The following is a 21,878-nucleotide window of genomic DNA, read 5'->3' as shown; positions in this document are numbered from 1 at the left end:
TCTCATCTCACTTTTATGGTGCAACTCAAACAAGCAGGTCATAACATTTTGCAAAATGTGTCCGGTTGTTACCGAGATCTTGTCCTTTTAGTCATAACCATAGATGTGAGTAGGAACCTAGATTGAGTGGTAAATTTAGAACATTGCCTTTCATCTCAGCTACTTCACCACAACAGACAATCACATCAAATGCATTACTGCTGCTGCTGCACTGATCCATCTTTTAATCTCACATTCCATTTTTCATGAAAAAAAAAAAAACGCAGATACTTGTACTCCATTTGGGGTAAAGACTCTCCAAACTGGAGATGGCCACCTTTTTATCAGTCAAGCACCATGGTTTCTGACTCAGAGGTGCTGTTTATTTCCCTGCCATGTCACACTCAGCAGCAAACCGTCCCACTGCATGCTGAAAGTCCATGTCCTATGAAGCCAAAAAAACTACGTTATCTGCCAATGGCAGAGACAGTCCTAGCCTGCACCTAAAATTCTGGCAGTAAAATTATTATATTTTTATTAGGTCAGCCTCAAAAATAACACATTTACTAAACAAAATGAATAAATAGATGGATGGATAGACAATGTAAGTAAGTAAGGGAAGTAGGATGGCTTGTTCAACCATATAAGGAGAAGCACTTTAGCAACGAGACCAGCAGCGTGTAAGTACATTTAGACTTGTTTTCAGTTGTTTGTGTGTAGTGCTAGAAATATTACTCACTGTTTCATTGGTTACTGTAAGAGCTTGTGTGTGGATCACGGTCGGTTTTGCACCCCTCGCCTCAGTTTCTGTTGTTGTATTGTTGGAACTCTTGAGGCATGTCAAGCTGAATTCTATCAGCAAGCGCTCAGGGGTGTATATAAGCAGCTAGTCTCACTGCGTGTGAAGACCGACGAGTGTAAAGACCATTGACTCTACCTGTGCGACTCCACCGAGCAAAGACACTGACAAAGCACCTGAGTACTTTATTTATTTATTTTACTTAATCTTTGCACTTATTATTGTTTTCATTGCACTTTTATTATGTGTTAACTAATTCCTGTTGTTACTAACACTCGCAAAGCACGGGAGGTAAGCTGCAGGCATAATTATCACAACCTTCGTTCAATACATGCATCTGCTATTTCACAACTCTCTCCGTGGGCCTCTGAAATTGTCAATCTGCTGTTCACAAGGCAGATTTTATTACCTCCATAGCTACACATTCTGACTATAATCTCATGGCTCTAACTGAGACCTGGTTGAGACCGGAGGACACTGCTACACATGCTACTCTTTCTGCTAATTTCTCTTTCTCCCACACTCCTCGTCAGACAGGGTGGAACTGGACTACTGATTTCCAAAGAATGGAAATTTACTCAAAGATAGTCACTGGCAAAGATCAGCTCCTTTGAATTCCATGCAGCCACCATTATCCACTCCTTCTACATAAATGTGGTTGTCATCTACCGCCCACCAGGTACATTAGGTCACTTCTTAGATGAACTGGATGTTCTTCTCTCATCTTTTTCTGTTTATGACACTCCCTTGTTGGTGCTAGGTGACTTCAACATCCACATTGAAAAACCTCAAGCTACTGACTTCCAGACTCTGCTTGCCTCTTTTGACCTCAAAAGAGCACCTACTTCTGCTACTGATCTTATTTACACGCGACATTGCTTCACTGATTAAACACTAGTAACTCCACTACACACATCGGAATATTTCCTTTTGTCTCTCAACATCCACAGGACTCCTGAGCCACCATACACTCCAAAACAAGTTGCCTTTCGCAGAAACCTACGATCTCTCTCACCCAATAGACTATCCACCATTGTTTCAGACTCACTTCCTCCATCTTACAAATTCTCTGCACTTGATTTCTGACTATCTGCTGCTTCTGATGCCATGTGAAAACTTCAGATTTTAGTGGCTTGTTTTTCTAGGGGTATGATTCACGCTTTTGGTGCGAGAGGTCCTGGGTTCAAAATTATGGCTTTTATAAAAAAGATTCAAAGATTTCCAGTTTGTCAGCAGATAGTGTCACCACATAAAAAATTTCTTGCAAAGTGGCTTGCTGGTCTTGGAGTATGATTCTCGTTCATGCCATGACAAATCCCAGGTTCAAATTTCGGTTGAGCCCCTACAGTTGTCTGCTGTTTTGTAAGGGCGTTGTGGCTTTGCCAGTTTGTCGGCAGATAGTGTCACCATGTAAAGTTGCTGTTTTGCAGTGGCTCGGTGGTCTAGGGGTATGATTCTCGCTTAGGGTGCCCTTGATTTGTTAGAGAAAAATTTCTGACTATCTGATACTTCTGACGCCATGTAAAATGTGAACACTTTAGTGGCTCGTTGGTCTAGGGCAGGGGTGTCCAAACTCGGTCCTCGAGGGCCGGTGTCCGGCATATTTTAGTTTCAACACCAATTAAACACACCTAAACCAGCTAATCAAGCTCTTCTAAATATACTAGAAAGCTCCATGGAGTTGAAGTGTGTTGAAGGAAGGTGGAGCTAAACTATGCAGGACACCGGCCCTCCAGGACTGAGTTTGGACACCCCCGGGTATGATTCTTGTTTCTTGTGCAAGAGGTCCGGGGTTTTAAATCCCAGACAAGCCCTTGCAGGTGTCCTGCGTTTTACAGGGCATTATGTCTTTCATAAAAACGTCTTTCGAAGAATTCCAGTTTGTCAGCAGGGGTCCGTTCTTCGTAAGTGGATTACTCAGCTGTATTTAGATATTGACGATTTAACACGATCCAGGATCGTTTCGTTCTTCAAAGTTGATCTAAGAGTTGTTGTCATAGCAACAGTTCTGCTAGGTCAAACCTGATCGGAAGCAGGTTAAATTCATATAAATAGGATTAGATCGGCTCAGTTCAAGCAAAGATAATACAGAAAGTAAGTACCGAATTCTAATATTTTCTTACAGTAGTAGATATATACTTGGGAAAATGGTAAATATTTTTAATCCTTAAAGACCGAGACAACCGCCCGCGGCTAAAAATCACTATTGTTATTTAATGTTCAATAACTTTTGATCCGCACATGCAATCTTTACCATTTAAAAACTGGCGTGAAGCAGGGATTCTAAGCTTTACGGTGATGTAAAGCAAGTCCTTTGGACTTACGGAAGCTCCATGGTAAGTGTGGATACGTCATCAAATTTTGACAACACTGATTTGTCAAAAGGGTTTGACTCGGTTTGTGTCTCTTGGCAAATCGGACGTGGTTGCTAACGCGTTGTCCCTCCTCCATGCAAAGATTGGTTCAAACTGTTCTCTACTCAACCAATAAACATAGACTTTTGTCTTGCAAAGCACCAATCAACTATTTGAACAGTGACATTATAGGGTATATGCACGAACAAAAAACAAATAACAACAGAAAAAAAAACGATTTGCATAATATAATTTTCATATAAGAGAAATCAATGTTGATAGAACTGACAAAAACTGACAGAAATGACAGAACAAAGGTACAGCAAAGACGAGGTACTGGAGTTGCTGTTCTCAAATGACTCTCATGACAGTGATCCAGCAGTGTCAGATTCTGAATCTGGCGCAGACACCTGGTGCAGTGAGGAGAATTATTGCCAGGGGATCGATCCATTCGAGGACAACATGTGAGTAATATCGTTGTGTACAATGTGTGTGATATGTGTATATAGGTGTAATAGTATAGTATGCTTTTCTGTGGCTCAAATGGTAGTGCGATGCGCTATAAGTCACAGGTGTTTAGTTTCGAATCTCATGTAAAGCACTAATTCTGAAAATTATTATTTTTTTGTGTGTGTATGTTTTTTTGTTGTTGTTGATGACAAAAACATCTCCCAAAACGTGGAAATAAATATTATACATGAATATATACTACAGCAGAATTAGAATAGGCTTTATGTTGAAAACACATAACACACATTTGTCTAGTCATGATTTTCTGATACAAAAGACAGACATTTATATATTTTATAATGACAAAATATCTACTTTCCTAAAAATACTTGATCTCCTGCTATGTACCTGTGTGTTATACTCCCCTGTGGCGTTTTGTGTGTGTTGTATGTGTAGTGAGGGGGGAAAAACTATAACAATGAAATTAGTTCTTGTTTTATGTATTATTTATTATTCACATGTATATTCACAATCTTCATTTTTTTATTTTAGTCAGGAGGATGAGAGACAAAATGCACTACCCAGTGGCAGCAGGATTTCTGAGGCTGAAGGGGATGCCCAGATGGGCCAAAGTATCCAGGTGAGGCCCACACCATATTCGTCCTCCAGACCATCTCCTCTGAAAGAGACAGGACGAGAAGCAGAAAGGGAACCAGTATACGGTAGAGGGAGAGAACGAGACCGAGAAAGAGGAAGAATGAGAGGGAGAGGAAGAGAAGGAGAAAGAGGAAGAGAAAGATGGAGAGGAAGAGGGAGAGGAAGAGAAGGAGAAAGAGGAAGAGAAAGATGGAGAGGAAGAGGGAGAGGGAGAGGAAGAGAAGGAGAAAGAGGAATAGAAAGAGAAAGATGGAGAGGAAGAGGTAGAGGAAGAGGGGAAAGAAGAGAAAGTGGAGTTGAAAGGCAACTTGCAAACATGCATGTTTTAGGAGACCATGGGTCTGGATGGAATGGACCCGAGGTGGCAGACACTGCGCATCAGCTTCCACACTTTTTCCCGAAAAGAGCTCCTGGATTGCAAGGCTTTGTGGGTATTGCATACTCACCTGCTCAAATTTTCAGCCATTTTTTTAGTGATGCAGCAGTAAAAAAAAATTATGTTGTAACACCAATAAAAATGCTGAAAAGGAGCAGTCCAAAGGAAAAAAGTTCATCTGGGAGGAGCTGACATCAGATGAATTTCTGAAATATATAGGTCTTTTGATTTTCATGGCACTGCTGAAACTGCCAAAAGTATGAGATTATTGGAGGAGGGACTCACACCTTAGCATACACTTCCCTGCTTCTGTCATGACCAGAGACAGATTCATGGCAATAAGCAGAACTGTCCACATGAGCAACCCTGAGGACGACATCCAAAATGACAGAAAAAAAGGCACTCCAGAATATGACCCCCTCCATCGTCTCAAGCCTCTTTACATTACCATGAAAGAGGCCTGCAAGTCAATGTGGCAGCCAAAGAAGCATGTTTCCATCGATGAAAGAATGGTGGCCACGAAAGCCAAAATTGCACTTAGGCAATACATGAAGGCAAAGCCAATAAAGTGGGGTGTGAAGCTGTTTGTGCTTGCTGACTCCAGCAATGGGTACACCAGTGACTTCAACATCTACACTGGGAAAAGTCGCTTCATGTCAGGTCAAGGTCTCTCGTATGATGTAGTAAGCAGCCTCATGGATCCATCATACTTAGGGAGGGGCTATCACTTGTATGTGGACAACTTCTATACAAGCCCAAAACTTTTTAGGGACTTGTATGCTAGTGGTTTTGTTGCCTGTGGTACTTTCAGGGACTCCCGCAGAAATGTTCCCCAAACAAAGCAGAATGCACTCACCTCCCAGAGCCCCAGGGGTTCAATTCGATGGATCAGACAGCAAGAACTATTGTTTGTAAAATGGATGGACACAAGGGAGGTGTCAGTGTGTTCAACCATCCACAATGCCTTTGATGGTGACACTGTGAGCAGGAATGTGCTCAACAAAGACACTGGGAGATGGCAGGCAAAGAACATCGCGTCACCTCGCTGTGTGGTGGACTACAACAAATATATATGGGGGGGGGGGGGTGTATCTGTCTGACCAGCTCCTCCAGTATTATTCTGTGCACAAGAGGTCCAACAGGTGGTACAGGACACTACTGTACCACTTCATAGATATAGCAACTACCAACAGCTATATACTTCACAAGGAGATGTGCCTGTCATCTCAGAGTGTGCCAATGTCTCATGGGCAGTTCATGGAGGAGTTGTCCAGAGAGCTCTGTGGAGTCCCAAAACACAGTGATGTGGCGTTAAGAGGAGCACAGTTCCTACCTGTATCTTTGGCATTTCTGAATGAAGATGAAGACAGCCAGTGGGAGAGAAGCAGGACACCAGACTCTGCAACAAAGGGGCGGCAGTACTGCAAGCTGTGCAAGAAGCGCACAATCTGGAAGTGTGCACGGTGCGATGTAGCACTATGTCTTGTTGCCCACAGAAACTGTTTTGGTCAGTGGCATAGCAGCAGAGGGTCACAAGCCTGTACATAAAACCTCAGGAAGCTCCAATTTGGTTATATAAATATGTATATAGTTTTTACAGACAATTTGCTTGTTCTTTTTCTTTGAGTCTTATTTTTTATTTGTTTATTGTTGAAGACATTGTTGTTTATAATAACCTGAAAATAAATTTCTTATAAAGAGGTCAAACTAGGTATATACACAAACTATGTTTATGTATATGTCATTACTTGAACCTTTGAGCATCTACTTTGTCAGTAAATAGAATGAGAATAGAAATAGAATTTATCAATGAAAAACGACTTAGAATAACATTCAAATAAATTGATATAACTTGCTCAAGAAGTGTTGGATGTAGACAAAATCTATGTTGTAAGCTTAAAACATCCTAATATACCTTTCTAAAGAAAAAAAAAATCAAACTTCAAGAGGGTTTGTTTGCAATAACTAAACAATAAAAAAGTTTTTTTTTATTCCACAAAAATGTATTTATGTTTGTCTGTTTTTAAAAAAACAAAAAAGAAAATTATAAATGTAAAAGATATTGACTCAAACTTCATGTTCTCCTGTTTAAAATGATGTATGACACTTGATGCTGACTGCTAAAATAAGTAAGAAAAACACAAAAAAAACAGGTCATTTGGGCATCTACTTTGTCAATAAATAGAATGCACCAGTTTTTCAATGAAAAACGCCTTAGAATAACATTCAAATAAATTGCTATAACTTGCTCAGGAAGTGTTGTGTATAGAAAGAATTTATGTTGGAAGCTTAAAACATCCTAATATAACTTTCTAAAAAAAAAAAAAAAAACTTCAGGAGAGTTTGTTTGCAATAACTGATTTTTTAAATTAATATTATTTAGTTTTTCATAAATTTAAAAAAAAATCCATTATGTTTGTCTGTTTTTAGAAAAAAAAAAAACAAATAAGAAACTAAAATGATACAGATTGAAATTTCAGGTTCTCCTGTTTAAAATGATATATGACATTTGAGGCTGACTAGTAAAATTAGAATAAGGCAGCTAAAATAAAAAATAAAAATACAGGCCAGTGACATGCCCACAAAATACCTCTAGGTCTTTAAGGGTTAACTATGTATATATATATATATATATATATATATATATATATATATATATATATATATATATATATATATATATATATATATATATATATATATAGTTTATAGTTACTAATACAATAAATGAAGTTATACATATTAATAAAACTTATGCAATCTACACCCTCGAAATAAAAGTACAAAGACTGCCACCTGGTGGTGCAAAGAGAAAATGTATTGACATGTACTTTTTTAATTACTTTAGTACAAATTGTGTATAATAGAAATGCACAATATGTGACTTTTTTAAAAGCAATAATACATTTATGCAGTCATGAACATGTTTTGACAGTTAATATGCCAGTGATTTGATGCTTCACAAAAGTTGCAGATGCCTTATCAATATTAAAATCCTTTTGTAAACAACCAGTTTTTCTTTACACTGATTAAAAAACCGGCTACTATAATAAAGAAAATCTTCTCTAAATGTAGAACTAAATACACTGATATGCATTAAAATACATGATGAATACTCTTGTCTTGACACATGAAAGTGTAAAGCCAGCAGCTCACAACAAATGTGGAAGGTTATTGCGTTTCAAATTTAACAAACCGTTTACTGCTAGTTTGATGTAATTTTGCTCACATGGATAATTGAATACTAATCAGATGATGTCAATACGCTGATGTGCCATCAGCCAATCATGGCATTGCTGATCATGATTTCGAGGATCGATAGATCTGTCCTTCACAACACATGCAGCGATCTCAGATCAGTTCATCCAGACATTCTAATCTGATTTGCGAACTTGTTTGAAGAACCAAATTAGCAAGAGATCAGTTATCGAGATAAAAAGATCCAGGATCTGCCAAATCATCTTAGATCATTTAAGCGAGGTACGAAGTACGGACCCCAGATAGTGTCACCACATATATCATTCCTTGCATAGTGGCTTGCTGGTCTAGGAGTATGATTCTCAATCATGCCGTGAGAAATCCCAGGTTCAAATTTTGGTTGAGCCCTTACAGTTGTCCGCTGTTTTGTAAAGGCTTTGTGGCTTACACAGAGGCCTTTTTCTGAGAATGCTGGTTTGTCAGCAGATAGTTTTGCCATGTACGGTGGCTATCTTGCAGTGGCTTGTTGGTCTAGGGATATGATTCTCGCTTAAGGTGCGAGAGCTCCTGGGTTCAAATCCTGGATGAACCCTTGCAGAAGTCCAGAGTCCAAATGAAGCAAAAGCCCTGCTTCAATGCTTCAGCTTTTTAAGGTATATTCTGACTCAATTGTTAAATGAGGATTTCTGACTTGTTACCTTGCATGGCAAATCCAGTCTCGAAAAACATCAACTGCTATAGCTTGGAGAAGGGGTATACGTGTGTGTGGATTTCGGTCATACACTTCACATCTCCAGGGAGAAAAAAAATCCTCAATAGGTTTGAGGAATGGAGAATATAGAGAGGGAGATGAACAACTAAAAAAAATGAGTTGGCAGAGAACCAGTTATGAACCAGATGAGCTCTGATTTCTGAATTGTAATTCTATGTGACAGGTGTTTACTCATGTGATGAGTTAGTATGCAAAGTAGGACAACTGACTTTAGAATTGTGAATGACAGTGTGTTCCTTGTGAAAACAATAGATTTTCTGCATGAAAACTGTGCAAAATGCAGAGAATTGTCTGTAGTGTTTTAAAAAAAGGGTGTTTTAAACCTGCAATTTGAATGTAAAGCAGGAATTGTGCTTGTAGTTTAGCAGAGTTGGTTCATGGGGTTTGTTGCATCAGTTATACGTTGTAGTTATTGTGTCTGAAGTACAAGTAATTGTGTGTAAACAATTGGAATAGACTGTACTACAGACAGTAGGCCTACAGAAGTGCTTTGTAAAATATTTCAGAATATTGTTTTTATACAAAACAAACAAATATATTTAACTGTATTTTCCCCATAAATATAGTGTACACAGTGTACATTACAACCAACACAAAGTTGCAGATAACATGGTCTACATCCTCTTTTCTGTTTTGGTCTGGTCTGGCCAGGCAGCGGGGGAAATGTCACTTTGCATGGCGAATCCAGTCACGAAAAGCATCATCTGCTATAGCTTGGAGAAGGGGTATACTTTTTAAGAAACAGACTGCTAAACAGCTCGCTACGTAAACACTTGTAACTCTTAAGAAGAAGCAATTCTGGCACCTGTACATTTGGCACTACATGAACCCAGGATGTCTTGTTTACTAAACAGGCACTTTGACCAACTAAGCGGCAGCGCTAACGCTGAAAAGGGAAAGATGATTTTGCACAAAGAAACTAAAAAAAGACAGCAAGTCTTAAAATGGCAACCAAAAGAGGTTGTTTAACTGTAAGAGACATTTGCCCGATAACAAAAATCGATGAAGAAAAAACAATAAAACACAAAAACCAGCATGTCAGGATGCAGAAAATGCTGACAAGATGGAAAGAAAATGGAAATCTGGACAAACATATGCTATCGGCCATTGAAAGATTTTCAGATCAGAAAGCCACTCTCCCATAATCTGAAGGAAAGGTGCATTTTGGATTTGAACCTAGCACCTGCTGTTCCCAAGACAGGTGCTCTGGCCAACTTAGTCTTAACACTAAAAGAAAAAACCAAAATGCAGTTTCATCTAAGACAGTGGGGGGAGCAAAATTTACTGTGCTTTCTACTCAGTTACTTTGCACATGCATAAAGAGGGTTTTGTACGACAAACCCAAAAGGCGTGATCTCAACAATAGGTGGCAGTCACTTTTCCCCAAAACCACAGGTTGCCTTCGAGCCTTTTTTTAAGCCAGCAATCTCTTATTTTGTTTTTTGATAACAGAGGTGTCACTGTAATGCCTAGTTCAGACTGCGTGATTTTAGCCCTGATTTTGGCTCGCCGACAGGTTTTGAGAAATCGCCGACAAATGCCTGAAATCACAGGCAAATCGCCGCTCGTGCACGTGAGTGACAATCACACAGTATGAACTATCAAAGACGCGATCTGAGAGAATCGCCGATGAGTCGCCGATGCCTGCGAGATATTTGGCATGCTAAATATCTGGAGCTGTCAGCGATTCAAATCATGCCGTTTGAATTGAGTTTTGACTGAAAATAACATCAGCGTTCGCCTACAGCCAATGAGAGAGCAGCTTTCACTTGTGTGTGCGTGTGTGTACCTGCTGCAGGCCAGCGGGAGGCTGGGGGAGAAGTTAAAAGCGCTCTTTTTCGGTTTATTTGGACCCACGAAATGGAGGAAAAACTAGTGGAGGTTTGACAGGACTCAGGAGCAACCTTGTCTGTTTGACATTTCATACAGAAAGAAATTAGTTTATTATCAACGTTAAGGAGAAATGGCTAATTCCCTTTAAACCCAGGTGAGCAAACACGTACATGCTCTACCCCATTAAAAGCTTCTTTCTCATTATGTAGTTAATAACAAAAGATATACTACGTGTTTTTGGCTGAGACGTAGTTTGGACGAAGTTGTCAGCGATTCTTCCTATAGTAAAGTCATGCAATGTGAATGTCCCAGTCGCCGATCAATCTTGCAGTGTAAACAAAGCAGCAACGAAACGCTAGCCCAGATAGTCATGCAGTGTGAAAACATCTGTGACACAATCACTTTGAAAATCATGCAGTCTGAACTCGGCATAAGAATGCACAGATCAATAGGCTAATGAAAGCATTCGATTAGTTTAGTAACTGTTTGTGCTCATTTAAGAAAAAAAAATGTTGTGTTTTTAAAAATAATACAAGCAGTACAAACATGTTTACATATTATTAAATGTATGTGTCTGTTTAAACACACATAAATCCCCAAAGTATGCTAAACTTTCGCTCATCTTTAAATTGCGTGTACAGAAGCGGATCTGGGAACAGTATATCATACAGAGCACGTCCAGTAGTCAGACTGCATGCATACACTGATTCAGGGGTTGCGTCGATCGACGCACAGCTTTAACGGGAAAAAAGTGAATGCAGACATTTTTATTAACATTCTTTCAAGCCAAAATAAAGCGAAAGTACAATTCTCTTGCACAGCTCTTGCAATGTATATCACATTTGAGATCGGCTCTGTTTTGACAGTACTTTCACTATTCATAGAAAGTTTAAACATACAGGGCAACTACGGGGAAATACTTAAACTTGATGATAGCTGGGAAAACCGGAGAGTTGACAAGTATGTGTCTAGCTAATTAATGGCGTCATCGATCACGGATACAGTAAAATAATCATCTTTGTTGTAACATTACCTCTGTCTTTGTTGCGTTATTCCTCCTCTTCTTGTGTTTTTTTTTTTTTGCCTCCCCTGCGCACTAGACTGTTTGAGAGGGTTTGGGACGTTTTGACATATTGAGCATGTTGACCCATCAAAAAAAAAAAATGAACACCGTAGCAGGTACAGTCTAATTATTCAGAGGGGGCGTCTTAGGCGAGTAGGTTTTATTATTATTATACTACTACTACTTAGTAGGCTATGCACTATGCAGTTATATTAATGTGGGCTTATTCTTTTCTGAATTCATACCAACTTGTTTTAGGCATAGTGGAAGTTACTTTTTTTTCTTCTCCCATTTCTGGCGCCCCCCTGGCCGTACTGCGCCCGTAGCAATTGCCTATACTGCCTATGCCACGGGTCGACCCTGCTGTGATTGATAATGTGACATTAGAATTTAACAACTCATTCTTAAAGCCAAATTGCTTAATTTGTGAACTTTTTGTACTTGGGGTTTAGTTGCACTGAAACATGATCTTATGTCTATTTTCTCTGTCATTTTATCCAATACATGAAACTGCCAGGCAAGTTTCTTTATACTGTAGCACATTTTATACACAATGGTAATTCAAAGTGCTTTACATAAAGAATGCAAAACTATTATTAAAATAATCACAAAAATAATCACAAAGAATTAAAAAATGTTTACATTTTTTCACATTTTAATTTTAAATTAATTGAGTCACTTAACAACAGAAAAGAAATTGATTATACAAAAATACAGTGGGGTTAGTTTGGACGTAGCACAGTGCTCATTAAGCAAATACACCGCTAGACAAAATGCTTATTGTGGTCCTTAATGTAAAGTTAACATTATGACAAGTCTTCACAAATGAAACAACACATGGGAAACGGCTTTAGCTTAAGTAGCTAATACTTAATTATACCTAATACTTAATAACTAAGTAACTAATGCAGCAGATTTACGCCTGTTCTTCTAATATGATTTTGCTATTTAGAGTTTGCAAATAACACTTTTTATGAAATTATGTTATTAAGGGGAAAGTCCGAATGTGCGAATATAAAACCAAATTTACTTCTATAAAAACATGGGAGAAATGTATCAATAATTCATGATGACTGCAACAGTAAGTGGAAAAAAATGTAAAGAAAAAAAACTTTTGCTAAATTATGTTCCTGCTTTTGGAAATATTATTTTTACTCTTTATACAACATAGTACTATTTTATTCTCAGTAACCAAGGGTTATTGTTTAAATAAAGTAACAGAAAAGTGTGTAATAAGTGTTTTAATGAAACGTTTTACTCAATTTCTTTTTGTTAATTAAAAGCTGCGCACAATTTTGCCCTAGCCTATGTCAGTGAAGTGAACTTATTAGACTTTATTTAGCTTGTAGACTGTTAAAATCCCATGTTCCATGTCCCATGCATGTCTGTTTTGTCTGTCCCTCGGTCTCGCTGCAAATCAAAAGGTGATAGAGCTTTCTGTGATAGAGGTAAAGTTTTATATTCACACATTCGTTCATTTAGAAGTCTCTGTTTTGTTTACCATGTTACTATGACTATTAGATTGGAATGAGCATGCAAGTGTGGCTTGAAAACAACATTGACACTGTTTATTTGATTGTGAACAATGTTGTACTTTGATAGTCATTTGCTGCTAATATGATTTTACTATTTAGAGTTTGCAAATAATACTTTTATAAAAAAATAATAGGGGAAAGTCAGAATGTGCGATTATAAAACCAACTTTACCTCTATGGCTCTGGAACAGTCTCCCTCTGAACATCGGGGTTGCTACATCATTGGATGCTTTTAAATCTAACTTAAAGACTTATTTTTACTCTCTTTCCTTTGAGTGACAAATGCATGTTATTTTTTATTTGTATTTTAGTATTACTTTTAAACATACATTTTTTTTGTATTTTTAATACTAGTTTTTTAGTTTTATTGTGTAGTTTATTTTATTGTAAAGTACTTTGGATCAACCACGGTTGTGTAAAATTGTGCTCTATAAATAAAGTTTGCCCTGCCTAGAGTGGCAAAAAAGCTAAACAAAAGACTTTTATTTTGGCGTGACGTGACGTCATCAAGCGGCGCCGCTACAGCGCGGTGATTCAACTGGAAAAAGGTTTGCTTAAAAAGTTTTACAAATATAACCCGATTTAAAGTTAAAGTTCTAAAGTTTTAGGGTTTTTATACGATGCTAAATTATGTTAATGCTGTTGGAAATATTATTTTAACCCTTTATACAACGTAGTACTATTTTATTCTCAGTAATGGAGGGCTATTGTTTGACTAAAGTAACAGAAAAGTGTGTAATAAGAGTTTTAATGAAACGTTTTACCTGATTTATTTTTGTTAATTACTCTGATTAAAATAAACTGTTGAAGCAAGTGTTGAAGAGAATTTATTTTATTTCTGTTCATTGTTTTATAAATTTTCAACAGGACATTTTTATTGTTTTGTTCATTTTAAACAGGATAAAGTGTCCAAACACAGAGAAAAACTCCTGCTGAAGCGACTGATCTCCACACTGTTATAAAGATGGCGTTTATTAAAGACGAGAGTGAAGATGTGAAGATTGAAGAAACATTCACAGTCAAACAGGAAGATCTGCAGGAACAAACAGGTTGGTTTTCATTCTCAAAGAAAAACTCAGTCATTTGATCCTCATTCAGATATATTTTAATAATAAGAATACTAAATTAATCCATTTTGCAACCCTGAGTGTGCTGCCTAGTTCTCCTAAATGCACATAAGCACTCATTGAAAGACAGAAATGAGTTTCTTTCATTACTTGTTCTCGTGTCTTTTGTCATTATTTTATGTATTATTAGTCTCCCATTTTCTGTACCTTCTTAAGGTTATTGCTTTTCTTGTTCTCCTGCTGTTTGTGAAGCGTCCTTGAGCACCGGCGCTTTATAAAATAAATTAAAAAAGTTAAACTGAGCTGATTATATTTGACCCTACAGTATTCTCAGTGATAGTGTTGGCTTAGTACTTTCCATTTGCATACGTCACGTTGATCACAATTCCCCTATTTTCATCAACTTCTTTATGAGTTTAAACTTGTTTCTAGTAGTTGTTACTAGTTCTCACAGATAATATCTGAGTTAGAAGTACATCATTACTACAATAACTAATTACTAGGGCTATTGTGTTTAAACAGGGTTTCCGCTGCGTCATAAAATGTCTTAAGATCCAAAATCAAACAAAAAATTTAAAATCTTTAGCTAGAAATATCTAAAATACATATAAAAAATTATTTATTTATTTATTATTGTGTTTATATATATATATATATATATATATATATATATATATATATATATATATATATATATATATATATATATATTTTTTTTTTTTTTTTTTAATGGGGCAAATAAAAATCTTTTCCATCTAGACCATTGGAAAAATTCTTTAGCTTTATCCCTTTATGGGTTTAAAATTTCGTTCATAATGGTCTTAAAAATGTCATAAAAAGAAACCTGCAGAAACCCTGGTTTACAGTTTGTCAAATGATGTGGATGCCCCCAATATTAAATATGCTGAATGAAATGGACTCTACAATAATTGTTATAAAACATTGTACAGTATTCTAAGCTATAAGATGTTGCTGTGGGATGACGTGAGACAAAACAAACTAAATATAGTGGAACAATAACATTTAGCATTGCACTGACTAGTGTGAAGTTTGTCAGTATTGACCAAATTCTTCATGTACCAGCAGGCGTCGCCATTGGAATCTTTTTGCTTGAGACTTTTTTTTTAAAGAATTTATTTTTAGATCCTTAAAACAGGGTTATTCTGCTTAGGTATGGAACGATAACTGTTTTCAAGGTATACCACAGTACGACAGTATATAAAAGGTTTTTTTTTACATTTTGTTATAAGTTTTTCAGGACAACAGTATCTCCAGCAAAAAATATATCCAAAGATGCCATTTTAAATTGTAAAGAAATCTGTGTTTTTGAAACGAATGATTCATTTGAATGATTCAGCCTGATATGTTTACTGCCCCATAATACTTTCTCCCCCGGTTTCACAAACAAGGTTTAAGGCTAGTCAAGATTAAATTGCATGTTTGAGTGGTCTCAACTCAAAATAACTTTCCGTGAGATAAAATACATCAGTGTATTTTTTTCTCCAGGTGCACACCAGTAATATATTTTACTAAGGCCATTTTTATAAATTTGGCTTAAATAGCCTAATTTAACTAAGGACTAGTCCCAGCTTAATCTAAGCCCTGTTTGTGAAACTGAGCCTCAAAGATTCTTAAAAGAAAATATATTGTGTTCAAAGGAAAAAAGTTCTTGTTTTTCTACCCAGAGATTAAAAAGAATAAATTTTAGAGCAGTAATCACAATACAGTGAAACTGTGATATTTATATCCAAGCTTATCATACCGTCAGAATCTAATACTGGCCCATGCCTAATGCTGCTTGATGTTGCAAAGTCGTATTTTCTCATTTTATTATTTTTCTTTGTATGAATAGTCATGAACACATTTGTTTGTAGAGCAAGTAGCCATTTATTACTCCAGGTCATTTCTCCAATAGGCAACTAAATTGGAGGTTCTAAAACAATAGCATATGAGATCAGGTCACTACTATGGCCCCATTTACACTAATGCGTTCGCATTCATCAAATTTGCTTAAACCATGTGTTCTTAAGTATGGCTGTATTTCACAAGGATTCTGACAAAGCAACGTGAAGCAGGCGCTGTACAAAATTTGCACTTAAGGAGGAAACACATCAAACTTAATAAATCATTTGAGCGCACATGGAATCATCTTAAAGGCAGACGAATGCAGATGTCTTGGACAGCTCGAGGCATTATCTGGCACTTTCACTGAGTACATTTATACGGACACCAATACTCCCATTTTAATATGATTAATACTCTTATTAAGAGTCTACCATGTAAACAGTTGTTTTTTTTTTTTTTATTACCTTAAAGGAACACCGAGTCACGAAATGCGGAGGTTTTTCTTTCCGTTCGGTATGGGGTATAAATTTCTATTACAGCAAAAGTCTAAAGATTAAAAATGAAACGTACTAAATTAGATGTAATGCTGGAAAGCCTGGTAATGCAGCATTCATTTTTTTCATTAATTATTTTATACTGAAACGTTCCTTCTAAAAGTGCTTCCTTGGTCTTATGCATATTTCTTTGCATGACTACAACAGGAAGTATAACAGCAACTGCATGCATTTTTTAAAAACATTTTATATATATATCAAATTAATTGCATGAGTTAACGCTCTAATTTTGACAGCACTTTAAATAAACAAATGTTTTCAAAGGGCAACAAATGTTTTTAAATAGAAAGCAGCAATTTGCAGCAGTTTCAAGAGCAAATAACACATCCCACTGCTTGTGTGTGCACGGCTCTTTGTAGCCATTATTTTAAACTTATTGTGCTGACGTTAAGTACATTTTGAATGTTACAGTAAACCTCCAATGCATTAAGACTTTTCCTTGCAAGCTACAATTTGCAGTGAGCGTGTATTCTCTCTCTTGCGCACAAGCAAATATTTATATGTATTGTGACAAATATTTAACTTAACGTTAATAGGCCTAAATAATGACCTATATTTTAAAATCTGCAGTTTCCTGTCAGCCCTCTTTCTTGCTTTGTTTCAAGCCGTACTTTTTGATTGTTTAAATTATTATATATTTGAACTTATATTTGAATCAAATGCTATGCCCTCGCTGTGAACATTGTGGTGTCTTGTTTCAGAGCTCTTTCATTCATCGTAGTTGCCAAGGTAGCATACAACATAATCATAATGATGCATCTGTTCTCGACCTTCAGGGTTTCATGACAGTTACGTGCATGAGTAGTTATCTAGATTATTTCAGCTGAACTCAGATTAGTTACATCAAATGATCTTCAACTTGCTGTTATGGAACCAATTAAAGTGTGGACATTTAGTTTGGCTCACTAAACCACTTTTATGAAACAGCCCCTAGGGGTTATAAAATAATCCTGGGTGTTCATTAACAGACGTTTAACATTGGTAAACATCGGGGTAACGCTTTTATTTGTATATTTACATTGTCACTGTTCCCTATTAGACAAACAGCAGGTAATCTTTTTAAATGGCATTTCTGCATCTTGTCGAGTATATAAAATGTCACCATATAGGTCTTCAGCTAAGCCTCCGGACATGCACAAAGGCAAGAAAACTGAGACAAAAGTACAAATGAATGAAAACAAGTAGCAAAGTATGTCATCTTGCCATATTCTCATCACTACAGTTTAAAGCAAATGTGGCATTAAGCATTTGCATAAGTTCATTCATTCATTCTCCTTTAGCTCAGTCTCTTTATTCATTAGGGGTCACCACAGCGGAATGAACCACCAACTTATCCAGCATATGTTTTAAACAGCGGATGCCCTTCCAGCTGCAACCCAGTAGAGGGAAACATTTGCATAAGTTATATACAATAATGCAAACTCACAAATATAAGCTGAATTATCCGTAATTGCTATGAACATGCAGGATTTGTCTCAACCAGGTCTTCCAAGCAAGTTAAAAATGTTGAGTGGAAGATACACATGAGGGAACACAACAGGAGTAATCTAGAGCGAGTGCATTGGATCATTTGCATTTAAAGCCACAGGCACAAAAAGAGCTTGGTTTTCCTCTGACCCCCAAAATGAAATATTCTGCAAGGTATATGATCTGATTTTGCGCTGAAACCCCAGACCCATTCTGGAAACATTAAAGACTTACTTTACATCCTGTAAAAAAGGTTCATAATAGGAACCCTTTAAAGGGATAGTTAACGCAGAAATGAAAATAGCCTCACCATTTACTCTTCCTCGTGTGGCTTTAAATCTTTGAGTTTCTTGATTCTGCCGAACACAAAAGAAGATATTGTGAAAAAATGATGGCTTACTTTGTGTTCCAGAAGAAAGGAAATATTTAAAACCACATGACGCAGAGTAAATGTTAAGGTCATTTTAATTTTTGGGTGAAACATCCATTTCATGCTTGTCGCTTTGTGCCTTCATACTAAAGTTCTTTTTTTTTTTTTTTTTTTAAGACCTGATAGTGCTGAAGGAAGAGACTCAACAATGGAATAAAATGGAAGAGCAACACCAAGAAATAACAGCTGATGAAAAACCCACACTGACTGTAAAGACTTCATCACTCGGAAGACCTCGGAAATCCAAAACTGAGTGTAATTTCAGCAGTAAACAGTGTAAAAAGAGTTTCATTCAAAAGCTTAACCTTGGTGATCACATGAGAGTTCACATTAGGGAGAAACCTTACACTTGCGAACAGTGTGGAAAGAGTTTTGGTAAAAAGAGAAGCTTCAAGACCCACATGAGAATTCACACTGGAGAGAGGCCGTACACATGCCAACAGTGTGGAAAGAGTTTTAAGCAAAGTGGCACCCTTAAAGGCCACATGAGAATACACACCGGAGAGAGGCCGTACACATGCCAACAATGTGGAAAGAGTTTTAAGCAAAGTGCCACACTTAAAGGCCACATGAGAAGTCACACTGGAGAGAGGCCGTACACATGCCAACAGTGTGGACAAAGCTTCTATTATGCAGGAAACTTTGCAGCGCACAAGAGAATTCACACTGGAGAAAAGCCCTACACATGTCAACAGTGTGGAAAGAGTTTTAAGCAAAGTGGCACCCTTAAAGGCCACATTAGAACTCACAATGGAGGAAAAACACTGTGTGGTAAAAGTTTTGCTCAAAAACAAAAGCTTGACACCGACATGATGATCCACACTGGAGAGAAACCTTACACATGCACAGAGTGTGGTAAAAGTTTCACATGTAAAAGCTCACTCATTAACCACATGAAAACTCATACCAGAGAGAAGCTGTTTGCATGTAATCAGTGTGAAAAGAGCTTCACATGTAAAGCTAACCTCATGAACCACATGGATGGTCACTCTGGAATCATAGTGTTCATATGTGATCAGTGTGGAAAGAGTCTCACACGCAAAGACTACATTAAGCAACACATGAAGACTCACTCAAGAGAGGATCGTTATAGATGCAGTGAGTGTGGAAAGAGCTTTAAACAAAAAATAAACCTCAGCGCTCACATGAAGCTTCACAATGCAGAGCAAAGTCCTCAACATTGAGACCTTCTCCACACAAACACGAGTATATTGAAAACGGCAGCTTTTTCATGTAGTTTGGCTGTTCATTGACATGAAGTTTATTTATAAACTACTTTCGAGAGGATCACATGCTTATTATTGTTCACGACTGGTCCAGCATTAGCTAAAACATGATTCACCAATCAGATGATTCCTGACTCCCTATAAATGACAAGAGATTCTTACCTCTTTTATCTTCATCGTTATCTTTTAGACTCCCTAAAGCCCTGTTCAGACTACACAATGCCATTTGTCAGTTACGACAGATGAGATTTGTGTCAGATTATGAGATTTTGACTTGATCAAATCTTGATGTGCTGTGGATAACAAATGAAGACTTTGGTTTCAAAACACTACACATATATTTTGATGGACTAATCTCAGAAAAGAAACAAGTTTTCTTCATGAAGACAATTAAACTTAAAAGAAGAAATTAAACTTTCAATAGACAACTGCTTGCCTTTAAATATACGTTCATGTGAAACTCCAACATTACTACAAATAAATCATTGTATGGGAAACCCAGTGTCTCTATTGTGAATGAGAACATGAGTGATTTGTTAGCTTACATGCTAATTTCAGTACTCAAATGCAAATCTAAATGTATTTACGTGCATTTCTTTTTGTTTTTTAAGGGATAAAACAAAAAAAAATTCATCTTATTAAAAAAATATCAGGCCGAATATTCCCATTATTCTGATAAGTAGCCCAAACTGTGAACAAATGTAGATTTGAACTACTGCGCACATGTCCACGCAGACCCACTGATGAGCGTTTACACAAGCCACGGTCAAAACAAATGCAGAATCAAAACTTTTACAAATCCTGAATCAAGGAGCAGAGCTGATGTAGACTGGGTTGTTATGAATGGGTTATATGCACAGAAGTGTTGTTCAGCCACAGAAATCTTCTGACGAACAAGTTATGTGACTATTTACAGTTTCATAAGGGACCTTTTACAGCATCGATAATTCATTCATTCATTTTCTTGTCGGCTTATTCCCTTTATTAATCCGGGGTCGCCACAGCGGAATGAACAGCCAACTTATCCAGCAAGTTTTTACGCAGCAGATGCCCTTGCAGCCACAACCCATCTCCGGGAAACATCCACACACACATTCACACACACACTCATACACTACGGACAATTTGGCTCACCCAATTCACCTTTACCACATGTCTTTGGACTGTGGAAGAAACCGGAGCACAGGAAACCCACGCAAAGGCAGGGAGAACATGCAAACTCCACACAGAAACGCCAACTGAGCCGAGGTTCGAACCAGCGACCTTCTTGCTATGAGGCAACAGCACTACATACTGCTCCACTGTCTCACTTCCTATCATTTAAAAAAATGTTTGCTCCCTTCTGTACTCCTTTCTCTTTTCTGCTCTGATCTCGATTTCCTAAAACAGGTATATGTTTTATTATCCAACATTATTGAAACATTTAATAGATCAGTGAGTTATAAAACAGCTTCATTACTTGAAATGTTGTGTAAAGCTGTTGTGCTGCACTATATTTTGAGTGTGTTTTAGGATTATTTATTTATTTAATAAAACATTGAGTTGATAACCCATTTGAATGTCTTTATTTTAGAGGTACATTTTACCTTCTCTGAAACAGTAATTGTTATTAAGTAAATTATATGAATAAACTATGATTTAAAAAGATATTTTTTACCGAATAAGTAGCTGTTAAATTTAAATGTGAGGTATTTTTTACCCAATTAATATACGTATTTAATAACTTTTTACTTCAGGTAGTTAATACTCAAAATATGGGATTAAATCTACCCAACCAAAGTCTGTGAAAATTGTTACCTCAGATTTATTGGGTAAATTCTATAGATTAGTTTTTACAGTGAGGGTTGACACAATTTGAGGTTTGTTTCCTGTTTTTCTGCTTGCAGATTATTTGTAAAAAGTGCAGGCCCTTAAAAAAATAGCCTACAGGAATCCTGCAGAATTTTTTTTTCTTTGTTTTTCTGCAGGAACCTGCTGGTATCTGGTAGGAATTATAAAATCCTGCAGGACAAATTGACAATATGTGCAGACAATTCCTACAGGTTTTAGAATCATGCAGTACTTTTTACAGGAATCCTGAATGATATTTTTTTCCCTACAGGAAAGCGGCTGTCCTGCAGGAATTATAAAGTCCTGTAGGACACATTGACGATATGTGCAGGAATTTCTTACAGGCTTTACAATGGTTCCAAGCAAGTGACAAATCCTGCAGAATTTTATAATTCCTGCAGGACTTGCATTAGTTATTTGTTGTGATTGGAATGACAGAAAGA

General features: G+C 37.0%; 1 protein-coding gene across 2 annotated transcripts; it reads left to right on the top strand.

Annotated features, from left to right (window-relative positions):
* Nucleotides 1-214: 214 nt before the first annotated feature.
* LOC137491269 (uncharacterized) lies at nt 215-20,102 on the top strand. 2 transcript variants are annotated; one of them, XM_087249043.1, is made up of 4 exons: nt 215-3,596; nt 4,135-4,222; nt 13,916-14,065; nt 18,497-20,102. In XM_087249043.1, exons 3-4 carry the CDS (start codon nt 13,981-13,983, stop codon nt 19,561-19,563), a joined length of 1,152 nt encoding a protein of 383 aa, XP_087105169.1. In that variant the 5' UTR covers nt 215-3,596; nt 4,135-4,222; nt 13,916-13,980; the 3' UTR covers nt 19,564-20,102. The 2 variants fall into 2 exon arrangements, with proteins under 2 accessions (XP_087105169.1, XP_087105167.1); XM_087249041.1 differs by lacking the exons at nt 215-3,596; nt 4,135-4,222 and adding an exon at nt 13,477-13,564.
* Nucleotides 20,103-21,878: the final 1,776 nt, after the last annotated feature.

The sequence above is a fragment of the Danio rerio genome, chromosome 4 (assembly GCF_052040795.2).
Source record: "Danio rerio strain M-AB ecotype USA chromosome 4, GRCz13ab, whole genome shotgun sequence".
Classification (NCBI taxonomy): domain Eukaryota; kingdom Metazoa; phylum Chordata; class Actinopteri; order Cypriniformes; family Danionidae; genus Danio; species Danio rerio.
The sequence above is the reverse complement of the archived record's forward strand: the minus strand, read 5'-3'. Positions and strand labels throughout refer to the sequence as shown.